The 18,865-nt window shown below is 43.6% G+C and overlaps 1 protein-coding gene across 2 annotated transcripts in view; it reads left to right on the forward strand.

The window, feature by feature from the left end:
* Dhdds (dehydrodolichyl diphosphate synthase subunit) overlaps positions 1 to 18,865 on the forward strand; it is a 31,830-nt gene that overhangs the window by 9,792 nt on the left and 3,173 nt on the right. For both annotated transcript variants that reach the window (XM_042688674.1, XM_042688675.1), the window contains exons 4-7: positions 1,164 to 1,280; positions 2,635 to 2,736; positions 8,355 to 8,469; positions 11,321 to 11,428. In XM_042688674.1, coding sequence (XP_042544608.1) covers positions 1,164 to 1,280; positions 2,635 to 2,736; positions 8,355 to 8,469; positions 11,321 to 11,428 — 442 coding nt within the window. The remainder of the gene's footprint in view (positions 1 to 1,163; positions 1,281 to 2,634; positions 2,737 to 8,354; positions 8,470 to 11,320; positions 11,429 to 18,865) is intronic.

Here is an 18,865-nt window from a genome sequence, read left to right on the forward strand (position 1 = left end):
AGCCACAGCTCCACTTCCAGTATTCTGGTGGTGAATTGAAGATGAGTCTCAAAATCTTTTTTCCTATTTGGCCTGGCTTTGAACCATGATCCTTGATCTCAGCCTCTTGAGTAGCTAGGATTACAGGCTTGAGCCACCAGTGCCAGCTTGATTTTTTTTTAACTACTTTCTTTTCTTTTCTTTTCTTTTTTTTGTCTTTTCTTTTTTGGTACTAGGGACTCAAACCCAGGACATTGTACTTACTAGGCAAACACTTTGCCACTGAGCTACATCCCATCCCTGTTGTCTTGATTTGACTATACATTTGTCCTCAGTAATGCCAACAAATTTTCAAAATTAAGTGATTAGAGTTTGCTTCACAAACTATGAACTAATATATTAAGTTAAAGGTTGAGTGGAGTTGACAGGCTCTAGATATAGCCATGAGCCTCTGGCTCAACAGTCTTCAGAACAACCTGTGGGAGACTCACACCTCACAGTATTAATCTCCCACTTCCCAACCACAAAGCACTTAGTTTCTGCATAGCATTCCCAAGAGAGAGAAGCTGGTTAGTTTACAGTGAATTCACTCACTGTATACAGTTACTGTGCAGAGGTGCTATTAGGATTAAGGGGACAAGCTCTGAACCCAGATTGTCCGGGTTCAAGTTCAGGATGTCCATTCACTTGCTGTCTGAACAAATTAACCTCTCCCTGTGCCTCACATTCCTTATTTGTATATGGGCACTAATTTTGGTGCGCGCTTCAAAGATGGTGTAATGATGGAATGTATTGGTAGACTAGCAAATATATAATTAACGTTAGCCAACACTGTTACCTTCCTTTTACCAGAGTGTAACTAAAATAGCCAGTTATATAGATCCTACTCTAAAACAATTAACTCAGTTGTCAAAATGAGACAGACGTATCACAAAGTAAAATGCAGCTTGCCAACAAGGACACCTGAGGAGATGCAATTAAGTGCTTAAGAGTTTGGCTTCTCCGTGCAGCCAGACATGAAATCAGTCCAGACATAGTGCCTGATAACTGTGTCCCACATAGTCTCTCTCTGACTGTCCTGTCTGAGCTTCAGTGCTCTAGTGAACTTCTCGCAGAAGCTGAAAGTAACTTCCTACCTTAGCAGTAGGTAGTCTGTCTCAATCTGCCTCGTTTTTCCGAATCAGAGAGAAGCTGGAGAAGCATGGGGTATGTATCCGGGTCCTGGGAGATCTGCATTTGTTGCCTTTAGACCTCCAGGAGCAGATTGCACAAGCTGTACAGGCCACAAAGAACTACAACAAGTAAGTTTTCAGATTTCCCCTCAAGAACCTGTCTCAATCTTTGGCTCTTTTCTGGTTTTAAAGAGATATCTGGGGCATTTCTTGGTGTGTATTCCATATGTGGGGTATAGAGGGAGTCGTTGTGGATGTTTAGAGACAAAAACTTCTTCCTTCTCTCTGAAATGCTGCTGTAATACCATGTCATATGTGATTATACTCACATGTAGACATATTTTTCATCTTACTCCAAATGTGTGTGTGTGTGTGTGTGTGTGTGTGTGTGTGTGTGTTTGATGATGGTAGTTGCATTTTTTTTTCTAACTTGACAAGTTGGGGTGGGAATGCAGCAGTCCTTTCTAAAGGCAGATGCTTCAAGAAATATTTTTTTTTTTGGGGGGGCGGGTTCGGTCGTGGGGCTTGAACTCTGGGCCTGGGCGCTGTTCCTCAGCTCTTTAGCTCAAGGCTAGCACTCTACCACTTGAGCCACAATGCCACTTCCGGCTTTTTTTTTTTTTTTTTTTTTGCTTATGTGGTGCTGAGGAATCGAACTTAGGGCCTCTGGCATGCAAGGCAAGTGCTCTACCACTGAGCCACCTTCCCAACCCTCAAGAAATCATTTTAATATCTCTTCTTTTTTTTTTTTTTTGAGGGATGGGCTGGTACTATAGCTTGAACTCAGGGCCAAACTCAGAACTTTCACCAGACCTGGGGCTTGGGGCCTGGGCACTGTCCCTGAGCATCTTTTGCTCAAGGCTAGCACTCTGCCACTTGAGCCATAATACCACTTCTGGCTTTTTCTGCTTATGTAGTACTGAAGAATTGAACCCAGGGCTTCATGCATGCTAGGCAAGCACTCTATCATTAAGTCACATTCTCAACCCTACTGGCTGTCCATTATGAAGGTAGTAAAGGACATTTAGTTTTTGTCTTAAAAAACAAACAGCATAAGCCCCAGGTGCCATTGGCTGATGCCTGTAATCCTAATTAATCAAGAAGCTGAGATCTGAGGATTACAGTTCATAGTCAGCCCCGGCAGAAAAGCCTGTGAGAATCTTATCTACAATTAATTACCAAAAAGCTGAAAGCAGAGCTGTGGCTCAAGTGGTAGAGCACCAGCTTTGAGTGAAAAAGCATAGGGACTGCACCCAGGCCCTGAATTCTGACCCCAGAACTGGCAGCAGAACAAACAAACCAAAAACAACCCTGATAGCTTGTTTATTCTGAGAAATCACACATACACAAAAAGTATCACAATCTCACCTTTCAGAACTAATCAGTTAACACTGGACTGGGGGTCGATGTGGGAGGCATGGGGTTGTCCTTGAAGGGAAGGAGTGCTCTAATCTTGCTAAATCAGCTTATTCTCTTTCCTCAGGTGTTTCCTGAACGTCTGCTTTGCATACACATCCCGTCATGAGATCACCAATGCTGTGAGAGAGATGGCCTGGGGAGTAGAGCAAGGGCTGCTGGATCCCAGGTATGCTCGGTTGTTTCTCATGGCAACTACTAGGGAAACAGATGTGCACCAAATATGAATACTTCTTCTGTACCAGGTCCTGAGCCAGAGGCTAAATTGGCACACATGGCAAGATCTAAGAGAGACTACAAGCATAGAGCTCAGATTCAGTTTATTATAGCTGCTTCAGGTTTTCTCTGAGTTTTATCATACACCAAGAAACTCCTAAGAACAGCAGAGCATGAGTCAAGGCCACCCCATCAATGAGAAATTACACCCGCCTTATCTTTTGCAAGAATGATTTTTCAGGAATATACCCTGTGGAGTCTTTTTAATTTTTTTTTTGGTCAGTCCTGGGGCCTGAAATTCTGGGCCTGGGTGCTGTCCCTCAGCTCTTCAGCTCAAGGTTAGTACTCTTCCACTTGAGCCATAGTGCCACTTCCGGGTTTTTCTGCTTATGTTGGTGCTGAGGAATCGAACCCAAGGTCTCATGCATGCAAGGCAATCACTCTACCACTGAGCTTCCTTCTCAGCCCCTCTGTGGAGACTTTTAGGTTTCTCACATTATACTTTCACACAAAATTTTCCAAATAGGGCACTGGTGGCTCACATCTGTAATACTAGTTACTCAGGCTGAGATCTGAGGATTGAAGTTCAAAGCCAGCTTGAGCAAGAAAGTCCATGAATGAGACTCATTTTGGGTTTTTTTGTTTTTGGTTTTGTTTTTTTTTGTTTTTTTTTTTTTGGCCATTTGTGGGACTTGAACTAAGGGCCTAGGTCCTGTCCTTGAATTTTTTTAAATTAATTTATTATTTTTTAAAATTTAATTTTTTATAATCATGGGGCTTAAACTCTGTGCCTAGGTGCTGTCCCTGAGTTCTTCAGCTCAAGTTGAGCATTCTACCACTTGAGCCACAGCACCACGTCAGTTTTCTGGTGATTACTTGGAGATAAGTTTCATGGACATTCCTGCCCAGGCTGGCTTTGAATTGAGATCCTCAGATCTCAGCCTCCTGAGTAGTTAGCATTACAGACATGAGCCACCAGTGCCCAGCTATCCCTGAATTTTTGCTCAAGGCTAGTATTCTACCACTCTGAGCCACAGCTCCGCTTCCATTTTTTGGGTGGTTAATTGGAAATAAAGAGTTTGATAGCGGAAGTGGCACTGTGGCTCAAGTGGTTAGAGTGCTAGCCTTGAGCTGAAGAGCTGAGGGATAGCACCCAGGCCCAGAATTCAAGCCTCATGACTGATCAAAAAAAAAAAGAGTTTGATAGACTCCTGCCTGGGATGGTTTTGAACCACCATCCTTAGATCCCAGGTTCCTAAGTAGCTAGGATTACAGGCGTGAGCCACCAGTGCCCAGCTAGTCCATGAGACTCTTAACCCTAATTAACTACTCAATAAAAAGCTGGAACTGATGCTGCGGCTCAAGTGGTAGAATACTAGCTAGCCTTGAGCAAAAGAAGCTCAGAGACAGCATCAAGACCCTGACCAGCACTCATAAAACACAACTCCGGGATGGGAAGTTGGCTCAGTGGTAGAGTGCTTGCCTTGCATGCATGAGGCCCTGGGTTCGATTCCTCAGTACCACATAAGCAGAAAAAGCTGAAAGTGGTGCTGCGGCTCAAGTGGTAGAGTGCTAGCCTTAGAGCTGAAGAGCTGAGGGACAGCACCCAGGCCCCGAGTTCAGGCCCCATAAATGGCAAAAAAACAAATAAAAAAACACACCTCCAAAAAAGAAAACTGTGAATCATTAGTAACAGTAATGTCCTACTTTTTAGAGTTGGTAAGGACTTTCAAAGCCATTTGTCTATTTGGTCTTTTTCATGTTATTAGTGTAACCTTTGGTTATAATATTAGTATAATAATAAAAATAGTAAAGCGGAGTAACAAAATACAGTTCAGGCAATGTGTTCTATGTTTTATAAGTTATCATCTTATGTATGAAACATTCACGTTATTTTGTACAGTTTACAGATGAGAAAACTGAGAACACTGAAATAACTCACCTAAAGTCAGTCACTCAGCTAGTCAGTACTCAAATCGTAAGCTGTCTGATGCCAGAATTTTTGCCCTCTATCTCTATTATATGAGATCTTGGGACTGATGAATTTTTCTGATTCCTTCCTCAGGTATAATTTGATTGACTGGAAATTAAATTAAGAATTAAGCTTAAGCTGGGCGCCGGTGGCTCACACCTATAATCCTAGCTACTCAGGAGGCTGAGATCTGAGGATTGCGGTTCAAAGTCAGCCCGGACAAGAAAGTCCAAAGTCCGTGAAACTCTTATCTCCAATAAACTACCAGAAAACCGGAAGTGGTGCTATAGCTCAAGTGGGAGAGCGCTAGCTTTGAGCTGAGGAGCTGAGGGACAGCGCCCAGGCCCAGAGTTCAAGCTCCATGACCGAAAAACAAAAAGAATTAAGCTTAACATCTATGGCTCACGCCTATGATCCCAACTACTCAAGAAGTTCAGATCTGAGGATGGTGGTTCAAGCCAGACTGAACCACAAAGTACTGAGACACTTTTTTTTTGGGGGGGGGGGTTCCGGTCGTGGGACCTGAACTCTGGGCCTGGGTGCTGTCCCTCAGCTCTTCAGCTCAAGGCTAGCGCTCTACCACTTGAGCCAGAGCGCCACTTCCGGCTTTTTTCTTTTTGCATATGTAGTGCTGAGGAATCGAACCCAGGGCCTCATGCATGCAAGGCAAGCGCTCTATCACTGAGCCACCTTCCCAGCCCAGTACTGAGACTCTTATCTCCAGTTAACCATCAAAAATCCAGGAGTAGAGGTATGGCTCAAATGGCAGAGTGCTAGCCTTGAGTATAAAAGCTCAGGCTCAGCACCCAGGTCAAGTTCAAATCTAAGTATTAACACACAAAAAAAGTATGTCTGAGGATGTTCAAGTTCGAGAGAGCTTCCTAGCAAACCCAGACCCTGAGTTCCAGCTTTAGTACCCCTGGGGCTAGAGAGAAGGGGGAATTATGGTTAGGATTATATTGCAGTCCTAGAGCATGGGAAAACCCATGGTTCAGTCTTTAGTACCACAAGGTAAATTGTTTCATTAGAATAGGAAAGATAAGAAGGAAAGAACCTACCTTATTTCTTTTGGATTTTGCTTTTTGAGATAGGCCAGTCTTGAGCTTACTACATAGTGAGTCCAGCCTTACTATGTATGTGATCTTCCTGCTTGTCTACAATTCACACTCTGATCTTGCTTTCCCTTCAAACTATATTACAGTACTCAGTGACCTTACCTTTCTTTCTGCCTAGTGCTCTGCATGTTTTTTCCTGCCCAAGTTCTCTGCCTGCCTAACTTGCCTCTCTGGGATTCTCATGCCAGTGGAGTGTGGGCTGCTAGGATCAACAGGGTTAGGAGGCTAATGTCTCAACCCACTAAGCTCCTGCCACTTGCTTTGGAGCTCTGGCTGGGCTCATCTGGGCCTATTATTCAAATTTAGGCAAATTCTCATTTGTATTAGAAAGTCAATGAGTTTTTGCAATTAGGCTCTACCTAATAGTTTGATTTCTATATTCTTATTCCTGCCATCCAGCTCCTGGTATGTATTTAGTAGATTATTTTGTGATTCTCAAAGTACAGAAGAAATAAGGTTGAGCCTGAAGAATAGTTAATAAACTCTCTTTCAGTGAATTACTTTGAACAGGTCATGACCTCCTATAGGGCTCTGTTTTCTTTATAAAATAAGAGGAACAAAAGTAAATGCTAACATTTAGCATTTACTAACATTTAGGCACTTACTAAGTGCTCTGGATACTTTTTTTTTTCTTTTTATGATTCCTGTAGCCCCAAGCTGGCCTCTACTTTTCAATCCTCTGGACTTAGTCTGCTAAGTACTGAGTATAGATGTGCCCTGGCATGCTCAGATCTCTGCATGCATTTAGTCCTAGTCCCTATAAGGCTAATACTGGGTTGTTGGGGGTTTTTTTGGGGGGGGCGCTTGTTGTTGCTGGTTTTTTGAGGGGTTTCGATTTTGTTTTTTTGGGGGTCCAGTCGTGGGGCCTGAACTGTGGGCTTGAGCACTGTCCCTTAGCTCTTCAGCTCAAGGCTAGCACTCTACCACTTGAGCCACAGTGCCACTTCCAGCTTTCTTTTTGCTTATGTGGTGCTGGGGAATCGAACCCAGGGCCTCATGCATGCAAGGCAAGCGCTCTACCATTGAGCCACCTTCCCAGGCCCTGGTTTTTTTTTTCCTGATACTGGGGTTGAACTCAGACCTTGTACTTGCTAGGTTAGCACTCTGAGTTCTAGCCCTGTTTTTCTTTTTTCTTTTTTTTGTCAGTCATGGGGCTTGAATTCTGGGCCTGGGTGCTGTCCCTCAGCTCTTCAGCTCAAGGCTAGCACTCTACCACTTGAGCCACAGCGCCACTTCTGGTTTTCTGGTGGTTTATTGGAGATAAGAGTCTCATGAACTTTCCTGCCCAGGCTGGCTTTGAACCGCAATCCTCAGATCTCAGCCTCCTGAGTAGCTAGGATTATAGGCGTGAGCCACTGGTGCCCAGCTTTTTTAACTGTTTAATTGTTATTATAAAGATGATTTACAGAATTACATAAATCAGGTAAAGAGTACATTTATTTCTGGACAATGTTACCTCTTCCCTTGCTCTCCCAGTTTTTCCCTCCCAGGTCCACCCATAAGTTGTATAGTTCATTTTCAACATACTTTCCAGAGAGTACCATTGCTGCATTTGTTCATCCTTTGTCCCTCCATTTCTGTGCCTTCCCTTATACTCCCAAAGACATAAAAATAAACAAACAGAACAAAAAGGAAGGAAAACTAAAACGGCAAAAAAAGAAAAAAAATCTCTTGTTAATTTCCTAGAGTTCATTTCATCCACCACTCTTAATAGAATAATGTGTGAAGGAAGTGGCGCTGTGGTCGAGCGCTTGCCTTGAGCTGAAGAGTGCAGGGATAGTGCCCAAGCCCAGAGTTCAGGCTCCACAACCGACAAAAAAAAAAAAGCAAGACATGCCAGGCGCCAGTGGCTCACGCCTATAATCCTAGATACTCAGTAGGCTGAGACCTGAAGATCTCAGTTCAAAGCCAGTGCAAGCAGGAAAGGTTGTAAGATTGTTATCTCCAATAAACCACTAGAAAACTGGAAGCGGTGCTAAGGCTCAAGGGGTAGAGCACTCACCTTGAGCTGAAGAGCTAAGGGACAGCGCCCAAGTCCAGAGTTCAAGCCCCACAACTGACCAGAAAAAAAAAAAAAAGCAAGATGTTTCTCTGAGCCTCAGTTTTCTTATCTAAAAAATGAGAATAGATATATCTTATATAAATATGAAGATTTAAAATCATTTGTGGGGCATGGGATATAGATCAATGGTAAAGCACTTGCTTAGTGTGCATGAAGCCCTGGGTTCAATCACCAACACCACACACAAAAAGAGAGGTGTGGGGGACAAGAGTGGGAGGAGGAATGAGAAGAGGGTAGGAGTTAGGAAAGCAGATCATTTATGAATTTAGCAAATTCTTATTAAGGGCCTTTTCTATAGAAGGTAGTACTGCTGAGTATATTTAATGGTAGTCCCTGAAGAAATCGGAAACCTTATGCATGCTCACCAAGACATACTTCAAAAAGATGTGTGCTTTTTATTTTTTGTCTCCCCTTCACCTTAGTGATGTCTCTGAGTCTCTGCTTGATAAATGTCTCTACACCAACCACTCTCCTCACCCTGACATCTTGATACGGACTTCTGGAGAGGTTCGACTGAGTGACTTCTTGCTCTGGCAGGTAGGTGCTTTCCAGGTACTGTTGGGATTGTGTTGAGATGAATACTGGGCACTGGGCAGGACAGCACTCATAGACCAGATGAGACAGTTCCTGCCTATTCCTAGCCACAGTAGGGTCAGAAAACATGGAAGTAAGGAGGCTGAAATGTGGAGAATCATTTCCAGGCTGTGCCTGGTGACATTTGCTTTTCCTTCTGCATCTGACCCTGGCTTTGCAAACTTCTGTGATTCCTGCTTTCCAAAGTGCAAGGCATCCAAAACCAAGCTTTCCAATAATAGTGAAAACTTGTGCCATTTTTCAACTTGTGCCTTGATGTCTTAGTAACATGTCAGCCTCTATGTAAGCATGGTCCATGAAGGATCTAAACTACATGCAAACTCTTAGGGGTTTGCCGTGACACTTTTCTCAGTTCTTCCATCTAGGCAGTCCCTACAAAGTAATCATATCTAATTTTAAGTTGTTGTTGCTTAACTCTTTCCTCTCCTGAATACTTGGCCCCTGAATAGCATATAGCTGGGGGAAGGTTTTTCTCAAAGATAAATTGCATGGGAACTCAGCTTAGAAGCAGCTCAGTTGATAAACTCCAGAAATTTTAATGGACCATAATCTTAAAAATGAATTAAACTCTGTACAGTATTCTCACAATAAAAAAATGAATTAAAATTATTAGTTACTGAAGATGCTTTTGGTCTTTGATTATACTAAAGGAAGCATGATATGTTTCTCATGGTTCTATGACCTACTATTCTGCTGCTCAAGTTTACTTTGGGCACTGAAATTTAAGGGACTAGTGCTAGGCTGGAAATATAACAGTGTTAAGAGCATCTGCTTAGGCTGGAAATGTGGCTTAGTGGTAGAGCGCTTGCCTAGCATGCACGAAGCCCTGGTTCAATTCCTCAACACAAAAAAAGCCAGAAATTACACTGTGGCTCAAGTGGTAGAATGCTAGCTTTGAGTAAAAGAAGCTCAGGGACAAAAATAAGTGTCTGCTTAGCATGCACAAGACCTTAAACAGACAAATGAACAAATAAACCACACTGATCAACTAGAGGATAGATAGCAAGGACCCTCATGTCTTAAAAGGACCAAGGAACAATGCTCTGGAAAAGATGAGTTTTTATTTCTGAGAGGAAAAAAAAAATTGAGTTCCTTATTTGTGCTTCAAATATGGCAGTAATAAAGTCAGGAATGATCCCTATTGTCTTGAAACTTAGTGTCTTGCCTGTGACAAATCATTTTAACTTTGGGAACAGATTACAGGCAACTTGAGCTAGTATTATTTTGGGGATGGGAAAGTGGCTCAGTGGTAGACTGCTTGCCTTGCATGCATGAGGCCCTGGGTTCGATTCCTCATAAGCACCACATAAGCAGAAAAAGCTAGAAGTGGCACTATGGCTCAAGTGGTAGAGCACTAGCCTTGAGCTGAAGAGCTGAGGGCCAGTGCTCAGGCCCAGAGTTCTAGCCCCACGACTGGCAAAAAAAAAAAAAAAAAGTATTATTTCGGGGATGGGAAGGTAGCTCAGTGGTAGAGTGCTTGCCTTGCATGCATGAGGCCCTGGGTTCGATTCCTCAGCACCACATAAGCAGAAAAAGCTGGAAGTGGCGCTTTGGCTCAAGTGGTAGGGCGGGTAGCCTTGAGCCGAAGAGCTGAGGGACAGTGCTCAGGCTCAGAGTTCAGGCCCCATGACCGACAAAAAAACAAAAACAAAACAGAGTTCAAGCCCCATAACCAACAACAACAAAAAAAAAGAATCATTGAAGCCTGAAGCCAGCTAGGGCAGAAAAGTCTATGAGACTCTTTTCTCCAATAAACTATTCAGAAAAAGCCAGAAGTGGTGCTGTGGCTCTGGTAGAGCACTAGCCTTGAGCACAAAGAGGCGCAGGGACAGTGCCCAGGTCCTTAGTTCAAGCCCTAGTACCAGCAAAAGAAAAAAAAAGTACAGCATGAGGTCCTGAATTCAATTTCTAGTACTATAAAATAGAAAAAAGACTACTGTACTGGAAAGATCTGATTGCTTATTTATTCCTTTAACAACAACAAAACAACAACAACAAAAAAAGAGTATCATTTCGAAGAAGTAAACTTGTTGAAAATAGTTACAACCTTGGTAGAATGAAGATGATATTGGCTTAGCATAACAAGTTAGCTGACAACTGAAATTTTCCCCTAGAAAGCATTGAATTCTTCACCCCTGAAGGAATCAAGCAGTAGCTATAAGAGTGTGTTGGCGCTAGGGGACAGCTCATTTGATTTTTACTCAAGTTTATCCTGTTCTGTGCTCTACATGATTTACATTCAATCTTCATAATGAAACTTTGAAAACCAGATACTCCTATTACCCAACTTTACACTTGAGGAAGGTTAAATGGTGCTAGAAGAGGCAAAATACAGAACTAGGCATTTGGGCTGTAGAGTTCACGCACTTAGCTGCATTGCCATTCTGCTGCTACTGAAAAGTAACAATGGCAGCTACCATTGGTTTACTGCAGACTTTTACCAGACAGTGTCTCAGATGACCTCCAAGAGCCAAGTGTCAATAACAGAGTCCAGATATTATTTCATAGTCTGAAAATTGGCTCTGGGAAAAATCCTAGTGGAAGTGATCTAGTCTAGTTTTGCTTTGCAACAGGCAGGTGATCTGGCTGCTTCAGACACCCCTACCCCTCAACCTCTCCCACTCCCCATGAAGGAGTCAGAGCTGGTGTCGGAAGCAACTGCAGCTCTGGATGCCTGGGCAACATCATTTCTGGGCTTCTTCCAGCTCAGCCTGCTCCTCCATGGGAGGACTGGCCAGCAAAGTGGCTCAGCAACATGTGACTAAATGTACTCTTCCTTCTCTTTCTGTCATAGACCTCCCACTCCTGCCTAGTGTTCCAACCCATTCTGTGGCCAGAATACACATTTTGGAATCTCTGTGAAGCTATCTTTCAGTTCCAGATGAACCATAACACACTTCAGGTATGGAGGGGGGGGGGGGGGGGGGTACTGGCCTGACTAGATACATTAGAAGAAAAGGTTAGCATTAATTGGCCACCTTGCTATATATATTAGACACTTCATGACAGGCATGGTGATGGTGATGACAATGATGTTGCTACCACTCAATGAGCATTTACTGTGAATGAGCATACACTGCAAATGTTTTACATGCAGTACTTTATTTAATGTTCCCAAGTACCAATTCAGGCAAATCCTAGTACCTCTTTTATGTAAATGAATAAATAGAAGAAAAAAATTTAGGGACTTATAACTAATGAGCGATAGGAGTAAGGGTCAAAGTCTTTTTTTTTTTTTCTTTTGGTATGTCATGGGGCTTTAACTCTGGGCCCTGGGCACTGTCCCTCTGCTCTTCAGCTCACTGCAGTGCTCTACCACTTGAGCCCCAGTACCACTTCCAGTTTTCTGGTGATTAATTGGAGATAAGAGTCTCATGGATGTTCCTGCCCAGGCTGGCTTTGAACTGTGTTTCTCAGATCTCAGCTTCCTGAGTAGCTAGGATTACAGGCGTGAGCCACAGGCACCCGGCAGGTTCAATGTCTTAAGAACCTGGGAAAATGTTTTTTTAGAAGGATTGTCCATTAGTCCCAGAAGATAATAGCCTACTAAAAGATTATAGCCTGGCCTGGTGCTACCCACCTGTAATCTCAGCTGCTTAGGAAACTGAGGCTGAAAGATTTCAAGTCAAGACCAGTGTAAATTTGATGGGGAAAAATAAAAGTAAGTGTAAGTATGCAAAAATCCAAGCTGCTTCTAGAAATGTTAAGAATATAATACTTGGGGCTGGGAAGGCGGCTCAGTGGTAGAGCACTTGCCTTGCATGCCTGAGGCCCTGGGTTCGATTCCTCAGCACCACATAAGCAAAAAGAAAAAAGCGAGAAGTGGCGCTGTGGCTCATGTGGTAGAGCGCTAGCCTTGAGCTGCTAAAGAGTTGAGGGACAGCGCCCAGGCCCAGAGTTTAGGCCCCACAACCAGACTCCCCCTCCCCCCCCAAAAAAAAGAATATAATAATACTGCATAAAACCACATTATTCAACAACTTTGAATTTTGACCACCATATTTTTTAAGTCCTTAGGAGCCAGTTACCCTCATCTGATTAGCATTCTTTATTCTTTTTAAATTTTTTATTGTTATTATAAAGGTGATCTACAGAGGGGTTACAATAATTTAAATCAGGTAAGGAGTACATTTCTTTTTGGGGAATGTCACCTTCCTCATTGTCTCACAGGTTTTCCCTCTGATTAGCACTCTTAACAATAATAGTGATATGTTTGAGGCTAGCTAACATACTGAGATTTCACACATACTTCTTTATTTAAGCCTTCTAACAACCCAGCAGGTTTGGTGTCCTCATTTTTCAGATATCAAAACAGGAGCAATGAGACCAAGTAACTGACCCACAGCCCCTGAACTAAGACCTTAAGTTTTAAAATTATACCTAGTGTTGCTTCTTTGTGTGTGTATGTGTGTGTGCATGTGTGTACATGTTCATGTGTGTGCTGGTACTGTGGCTTGAATTCAGGGCCTGGCTACTGCCCTTGGCTTTTTTTTTTTCCATACTGGCACTTTATCACTTGAGCTACAACTCTACTTTCAGATTTTTTCAATGGTTAATTGGTAGTAACTACCTCATGGCTTTAAACCATGATCCTTAGATCTCAGCCTTTTAAGTAGCTAGGATCACAGGCATGAGCCACCAGCACCACCCTGTGGTTTTTGTTTTTCAATTTTAATTTAATTTTTTTTCTAGTGATATTTTTAAAGTCTGGGAAAATAATGGCCAGGAAGAAATAACGAGTAAATCAGGGTTTCTCAATCTCCCTGGTTTAAGGGCCCATTGGGAGAATTTCATGAAAGTGATAGGCCATGTTCATATAACAGTCACAGATCTGTTTTCCTCAGAACTGCATTTGACACTCACTTATTTTTTTTTGTTTTTTTTTTTTGGGTCCGGTCGTGGGGCCTGAACTCTGGGCCTGGGCGCTGTCCCCCAGCTCTTCAGCTCAAGGCTAGCGCTCTACCACTTGAGCCACAGCGCCACTTCCGGCTTTTTTCTTTTTGCTTATGCGGTGCTGAGGAATCGATCCCAGGGCCTCAGGCATGCAAGGCAAGTGCTCTACCACTGAGCCACCTTCCCAGCCCCTTGTCATTCACTTATATAGAATACTTTCAGTAGGTACATGTTGTCCCTGAAATTGTTTTGTGAGTTCCAAGTCAGAACCCCTAGCATAAGTCAATCTTATCAATCATGTCAAAGGATTTGATTGTTAAGTCTCACAATATTAACATATTAGGGAGTACATTTAGAACAAATGAACAGAAAACAGTAACGCTTCAATTATCCACTGTCAATGAGGAATGAATACCAGATTTTTCCCACATAACCAAACTACTTTTTTTTTTTTTGGGTCGGTCCTGGGGCTTGAACTCTGGGTTTGGGTGCTGTCCCTGCACTCTTCAGCTCAAGGCGAGCGCTCTACCGCTTGAGCCACAGCGCCACCTGTGGTTTATTGGAGATAAGAGTCTCACCGACTTTCCTGCCCGGGCTGGCTTTGAACCGCTATCCTCAGTTCTCAACCTCCTGAGTACCTAGGATTACAGGCCTGAGCCACCAGCGCCTGGCTTCAAAACTATTTCTTAAGAACTAAGATGGATGGGCACTGGAGATTCACACCTATAATCCTAGCTCCTCAGGAGACTGAGATCTGAAGATTGTGGTTTGAAGTCAGCCAGGGCAGGAAGGTCTATGAGACTCTTATTTCCAATTAACCAGCTAAATGAAAGTGGTGCTATGGCTCAAAGTGGTAGAGCACTAGCCTTGAGCAAAAAACTCTGGGACAGTGCCCAGGACATAAGTTCAAACCACACAATGAACAATTAAAAAAAAAGAACTAAGCCCAAAAAAAAAAAAAAAAGAACTAAGACTGTTCCCCCCTCCCCCTTTTTGATTGGAAAACTTGAAGTGAGGCTTGTATGTGATTTATTGACCTTATATACCAGCATTTGTTAGTAATGATGATGATTAATCACTTTGTAATGATGATTATAATGACCTTGAAGAGTGGGACTGTTTATTCTAAAGCTAGATGGTTCTTCTTGGTTTTTGGGTTTTTTTGTTTTTTTTTTTTTGGTGTGTGTGTGTGTGTGTGTGTGTGTGTGTGTGTGTGTGTGTGTGTGTGTGTGTGTGTGTGTGTGTGTGTGTGTGTGTGTGTGTGTGTGTGTGTGTGTGTGTGTGTGTGTGTGTGTGTGTGTGTGTGTGTGTGTGTATCTTCCCTTTTTCTACAATGTCAGTGGCTAATTTTGACAGCATACCTCTGTTTCTTCCCTTCCTGTTTACTGTTTTAAATTAGCTGTTATAGGCAAAAAAAAAAAAACAACAAAAAAAAAACAGTTAATCAAGCATGTTAAAATCGTGTATTAAATGAGAGCAAATTAGCTCTGCGTGAAGCCTAAAGGAGCCTTTGCGTGTGGACATTCTTGTGTCTGGGCCTCTCACTTAACCTTTTATAGTAATTTTAGGTTTCCTAGATGCGTTGCACATGGTTGTCACAGGAGTTACTACAGGTTTCCTCCTTGCTGTAACTGTCCCTCTGAAATCCAGGGAGATGTTGGGCACAGGAGAGTTAGCAGTTAGCTGGTCAGACACGGTATGTGCCTTTGTGGAGTTTTTATATTCTTAGTGGAGGGGACAGACAAGTAAACAAATGGGTAATGTAATTCCTGAGTCTAATAAAACAAATATATGGAATGATGTGCTAGAAGGTAATGGAGGGAAGGAAAAGGATAGTGAGGTTAGACAGTTGAGGTCAAGATTAGAAATGAGGAGCTGGGAAGGTGGCTCAGTGGTAGAGCGCTTGCTTTGCATGCATGAGGTCCTGGGTTCAATTCCTCAGCACCACATAAGAAAAAAGAAAAAAGCCGGAAGTGGCGCTGTGGCTCAAGTGGAAGAGTGCTAGCCTTGAGCTGACGAGCTGAGGGACAGCGCCCAGGCCCAGAGTTCAGGCCCCACGACCGGACCCCCCCCAAAAAAAAAAATTAGAAATGAGCTGGGCGCTGGTGGCTCACGCCTGTAATCCTAGCTACTCTGGAGGCTGAGATCTCGGTGCAAAGCCATCCTGGGCAGGAAAGTCCATGATACTCTTATTTCCAATTAACACTCAGAAAATCGGAAGTGGCACAGTGGCTCAAGCCTTGTGCTGAAGAGCTGAGGGACAGCGTTCAGGCCCAGAGTTCAATCTCCATGACCGACCAAAAAAAAAATAGGAGAAATGAGGGCTGGGAATTTGGCTTAGTGGTAGAGTGTTGCTAGCATGCAAAAAGCCCTGGATTTGATTCCTCAGTACCATATAAACAGAAAAAGCCAGAAGTGACACTGTGGCTCAAGTGGCGGAATGCTAGCCTTGAGTAAAAAAAGCTCAGGGACAGTGCTTAGGCCCTGAATACAAGCCCCAGGACTAGCCCCCCCGCCAAAAAAAAAATAATAATAAAGTAGAAATGAGGCTGGAGAAGGTCAGGCTTCTGATATTGAAGGACTTAATCAGAGGAGTGACAGGATCTGATTGGTATTTGGTTAAAAAAAAAAAAAATCACTTAGGATTTATTCAGGGTAGGAGTCAGAGACAAGAAACCAAAACAAGAGACCAAACTCCTACCATAGAATGAGAGGGGATGTAGCTTAAGGTAAGGTGATAGCATTTGGGCAGAGGAGGACTGAAGGTAGAGATTTAAAATAAATCTTGCTGGGGCCTGGGAAGGCAGCTCAGTGGTAGAGTGCTTGCCTTGCATGCATGAAGCCCTGGGTTCGATTCCTCAGCACCACATAAGCAGAAAAAGCTGGAAGTGACACTGTGGCACAAGTGGTAGAGCACTAGCCTTGAGCTGAAGAGCAGAGGGACAGCATCCTGGGCCAGAGTTCAGGCCCCACAACCAGCAAAGTCTTACTGAGTGCTAGTGGCTCAGAGTGCCTGTAATCCTAACTATTCAGGAGGCTGAGATCTGAGGATTGTGGTTCAAAGCCAGTATTGAGACTCTGATCTCCAATTAAATACCAAAAAAACCTGAATGGAGCTGTGGTTCAAATGGTAGGATGCTAAAGACTTGAGCACAAGAAGCTCACAGAGTTTGAGCCCGATACCTGCGCCCCCCCAACCACCGCTTCCCTCCCCCCCAACAAACACAAAAAGAAACTCAGGTACAGTGCCCAGGCGCTGAGTTCAAGTCCCAGGACCAGCACAAAATAAAATAAATCTTTAACAGAAGCAAGCCAAATGTGGTGGGGCACACCTATAATCCAATCACTTGGAAGGGTAATGCAAGGAGGATTGCAAATTTGAAGTCAGTCTGGGCTACACAATGAGAATCTGCCTCAAAAAGAAACTAAAGCCAAGTGCCAGCTGCTCACATGTAGCTACTCAGGAGGCTGGGATCAGAGAGCCATAGTTTTGTTTGTGTTTTGTTTTGTTTTGCCAGTCCTGGGCTTGAACTCAGGGCCTGGGCACTGTCCCTGAGTTTCTTTTTGTGTTTGTGGGGGGAGGGGGGGCGCAGGTATCGGGCTCAAACTGTGCCTGGGCGCTATCCCTGAGTTCTTCAGCTCAAGGTGAGCACTCTACCACTTGAGCCATAGTGCCACTTCCGTTTTTCTGGTGGTTAATCGGAGATAAGAATCTCATGGACTTTCCTGCCCTAGCTGGCTTTGAACCACAATCTTCAGAGCTCAGTCTCTGAAGTAGCTAGGATTACAGATGTGAGCCACCAGCGCATGTCCCTAAGCTTGCTCAAGGCTAGCACTCTACCACTTGAGCCACAGTGCCACTTCTGGCTTTTTCTGTTTATGTGGTACTTCATGCATGCTAGACAAGCACTGTACTGCTAAGACATATTCCCAGGCTGAGATTTGTAGTTTGAAGCCAGGTTAGACAGAGAAGTCTAAGAGACACTATCTCTAGTTAACTACAAATACAAGGCTGGATGTAGGATATGGCTCAAGTGGTAGAATGCCAGATGAGCAAAAAAGCTAAACAAGAGTTTGAGCCCCCAGAATCCAAATGAAACCAATAATGCCAAGATGATAACATAACTCCCCAGTAAAAGGAATTACTTTGAACTACCTGAACACAGTTCTCTGGCTACTGCCTCCACTGCTGGTATTGGCCTGCGAATGCTATTTGGAGGAAGCCTGAACTTCATGAAGTGCTTCTTAAACCCCAGAGCTCTGGGTAGACTGGCCTGAGCTAGCTCTCCCAGCATATGCAATATTGTCTGTTCTTCACACTGCCAGAATATTCTTCTTCCTCCACACTCTACTTCTCTTTGAATATTCTTCCTTGGTTGAAAGCCAGCAAAAATTCTGTGAGGTCTTATTGTTCCTTAACCTTTATCAACCATGATTGTTTTCTCCTCTGAGATTGTTTGGCCCTTTTCCTTGCCTCCTTGATGACCTTTTCCACATTTTACCTTGTGCTATATGGTACTCTGTATTCATGGTTGTGTCCTTGTCACCCTGTGAACTCCTGGCTTAATAAGACTGTATGTTGGGCACCTCCATAACCCCCAAGTCTTTTACATAGTACCCAAGGTTCTCTTAACCAAGGCCGGCATCTGCTTCTGCATGTAGTCTTCATCACAGCAGCCAGAGGAGAACTCTCTCAAGAATGTCTGGGATGGGCTGGGAAGGTGGCTCAGTGGTAGAGCGCTTGCCTTGCATGCATGAGGCCCTGGGTTCGATTCCTCAGCACCACATAAGAAAAAAGAAAAAAGCCGGAAGTGGCGCTATGGCTCAAGTGGTAGAGCGCTAGCCTTGAGCTGAAAAGCTGAGGGACAGCGCCCAGGCCCGGAGTTCAGGCCCACGACCGGACCCAAAAAAAAGAAAGAGAACCTACAAAGATATTCTAGAATTTTCATTTATCATCTTTATTTATACAGTAGACTTTTGTTGAGAGACCTTAGCAAACAACCTTTCCGAGCCTCAGCTAGGTAACACCTCCCTTGCAGCTCCATTCTGAGAGTCAAGTGAGGCAAGAGATGAAGGAAGTACTTATGTACAGGTAGGACATTTTTTTTTAAGATGAAGACAGGGCAGTCGAGGAATTTACAGACTGATTAGACAAGACCTGAACACAAGCTACCATAATACAAGGTCAGAAGTGGTAGAGTCATCAGTGTAAGATAACCTGTAGGTATCCTGTAAGAAAATGCTGTTGCCACTTGGTGTGGTAACACAGGCCTGCAGTCCCAGCTACTTGGATATAGGCAGAAGTATTTCTTGAGCCTAAGATTTTGTAACCAGCCTGGGCAACCTTGGGAGCACCCTGTCTCAAAAATAAGACAAAATCCCCACCAAGGTTACTTGCTCATGGAATAAGTCTGGGAGGAGGAGGTCTGGTGGAAAGGCTCAGCAG

The sequence above is a fragment of the Dipodomys spectabilis genome, unplaced genomic scaffold, assembly GCF_019054845.1.
Source record: "Dipodomys spectabilis isolate Male_0828 unplaced genomic scaffold, ASM1905484v1 ptg000118l, whole genome shotgun sequence".
Classification (NCBI taxonomy): domain Eukaryota; kingdom Metazoa; phylum Chordata; class Mammalia; order Rodentia; family Heteromyidae; genus Dipodomys; species Dipodomys spectabilis.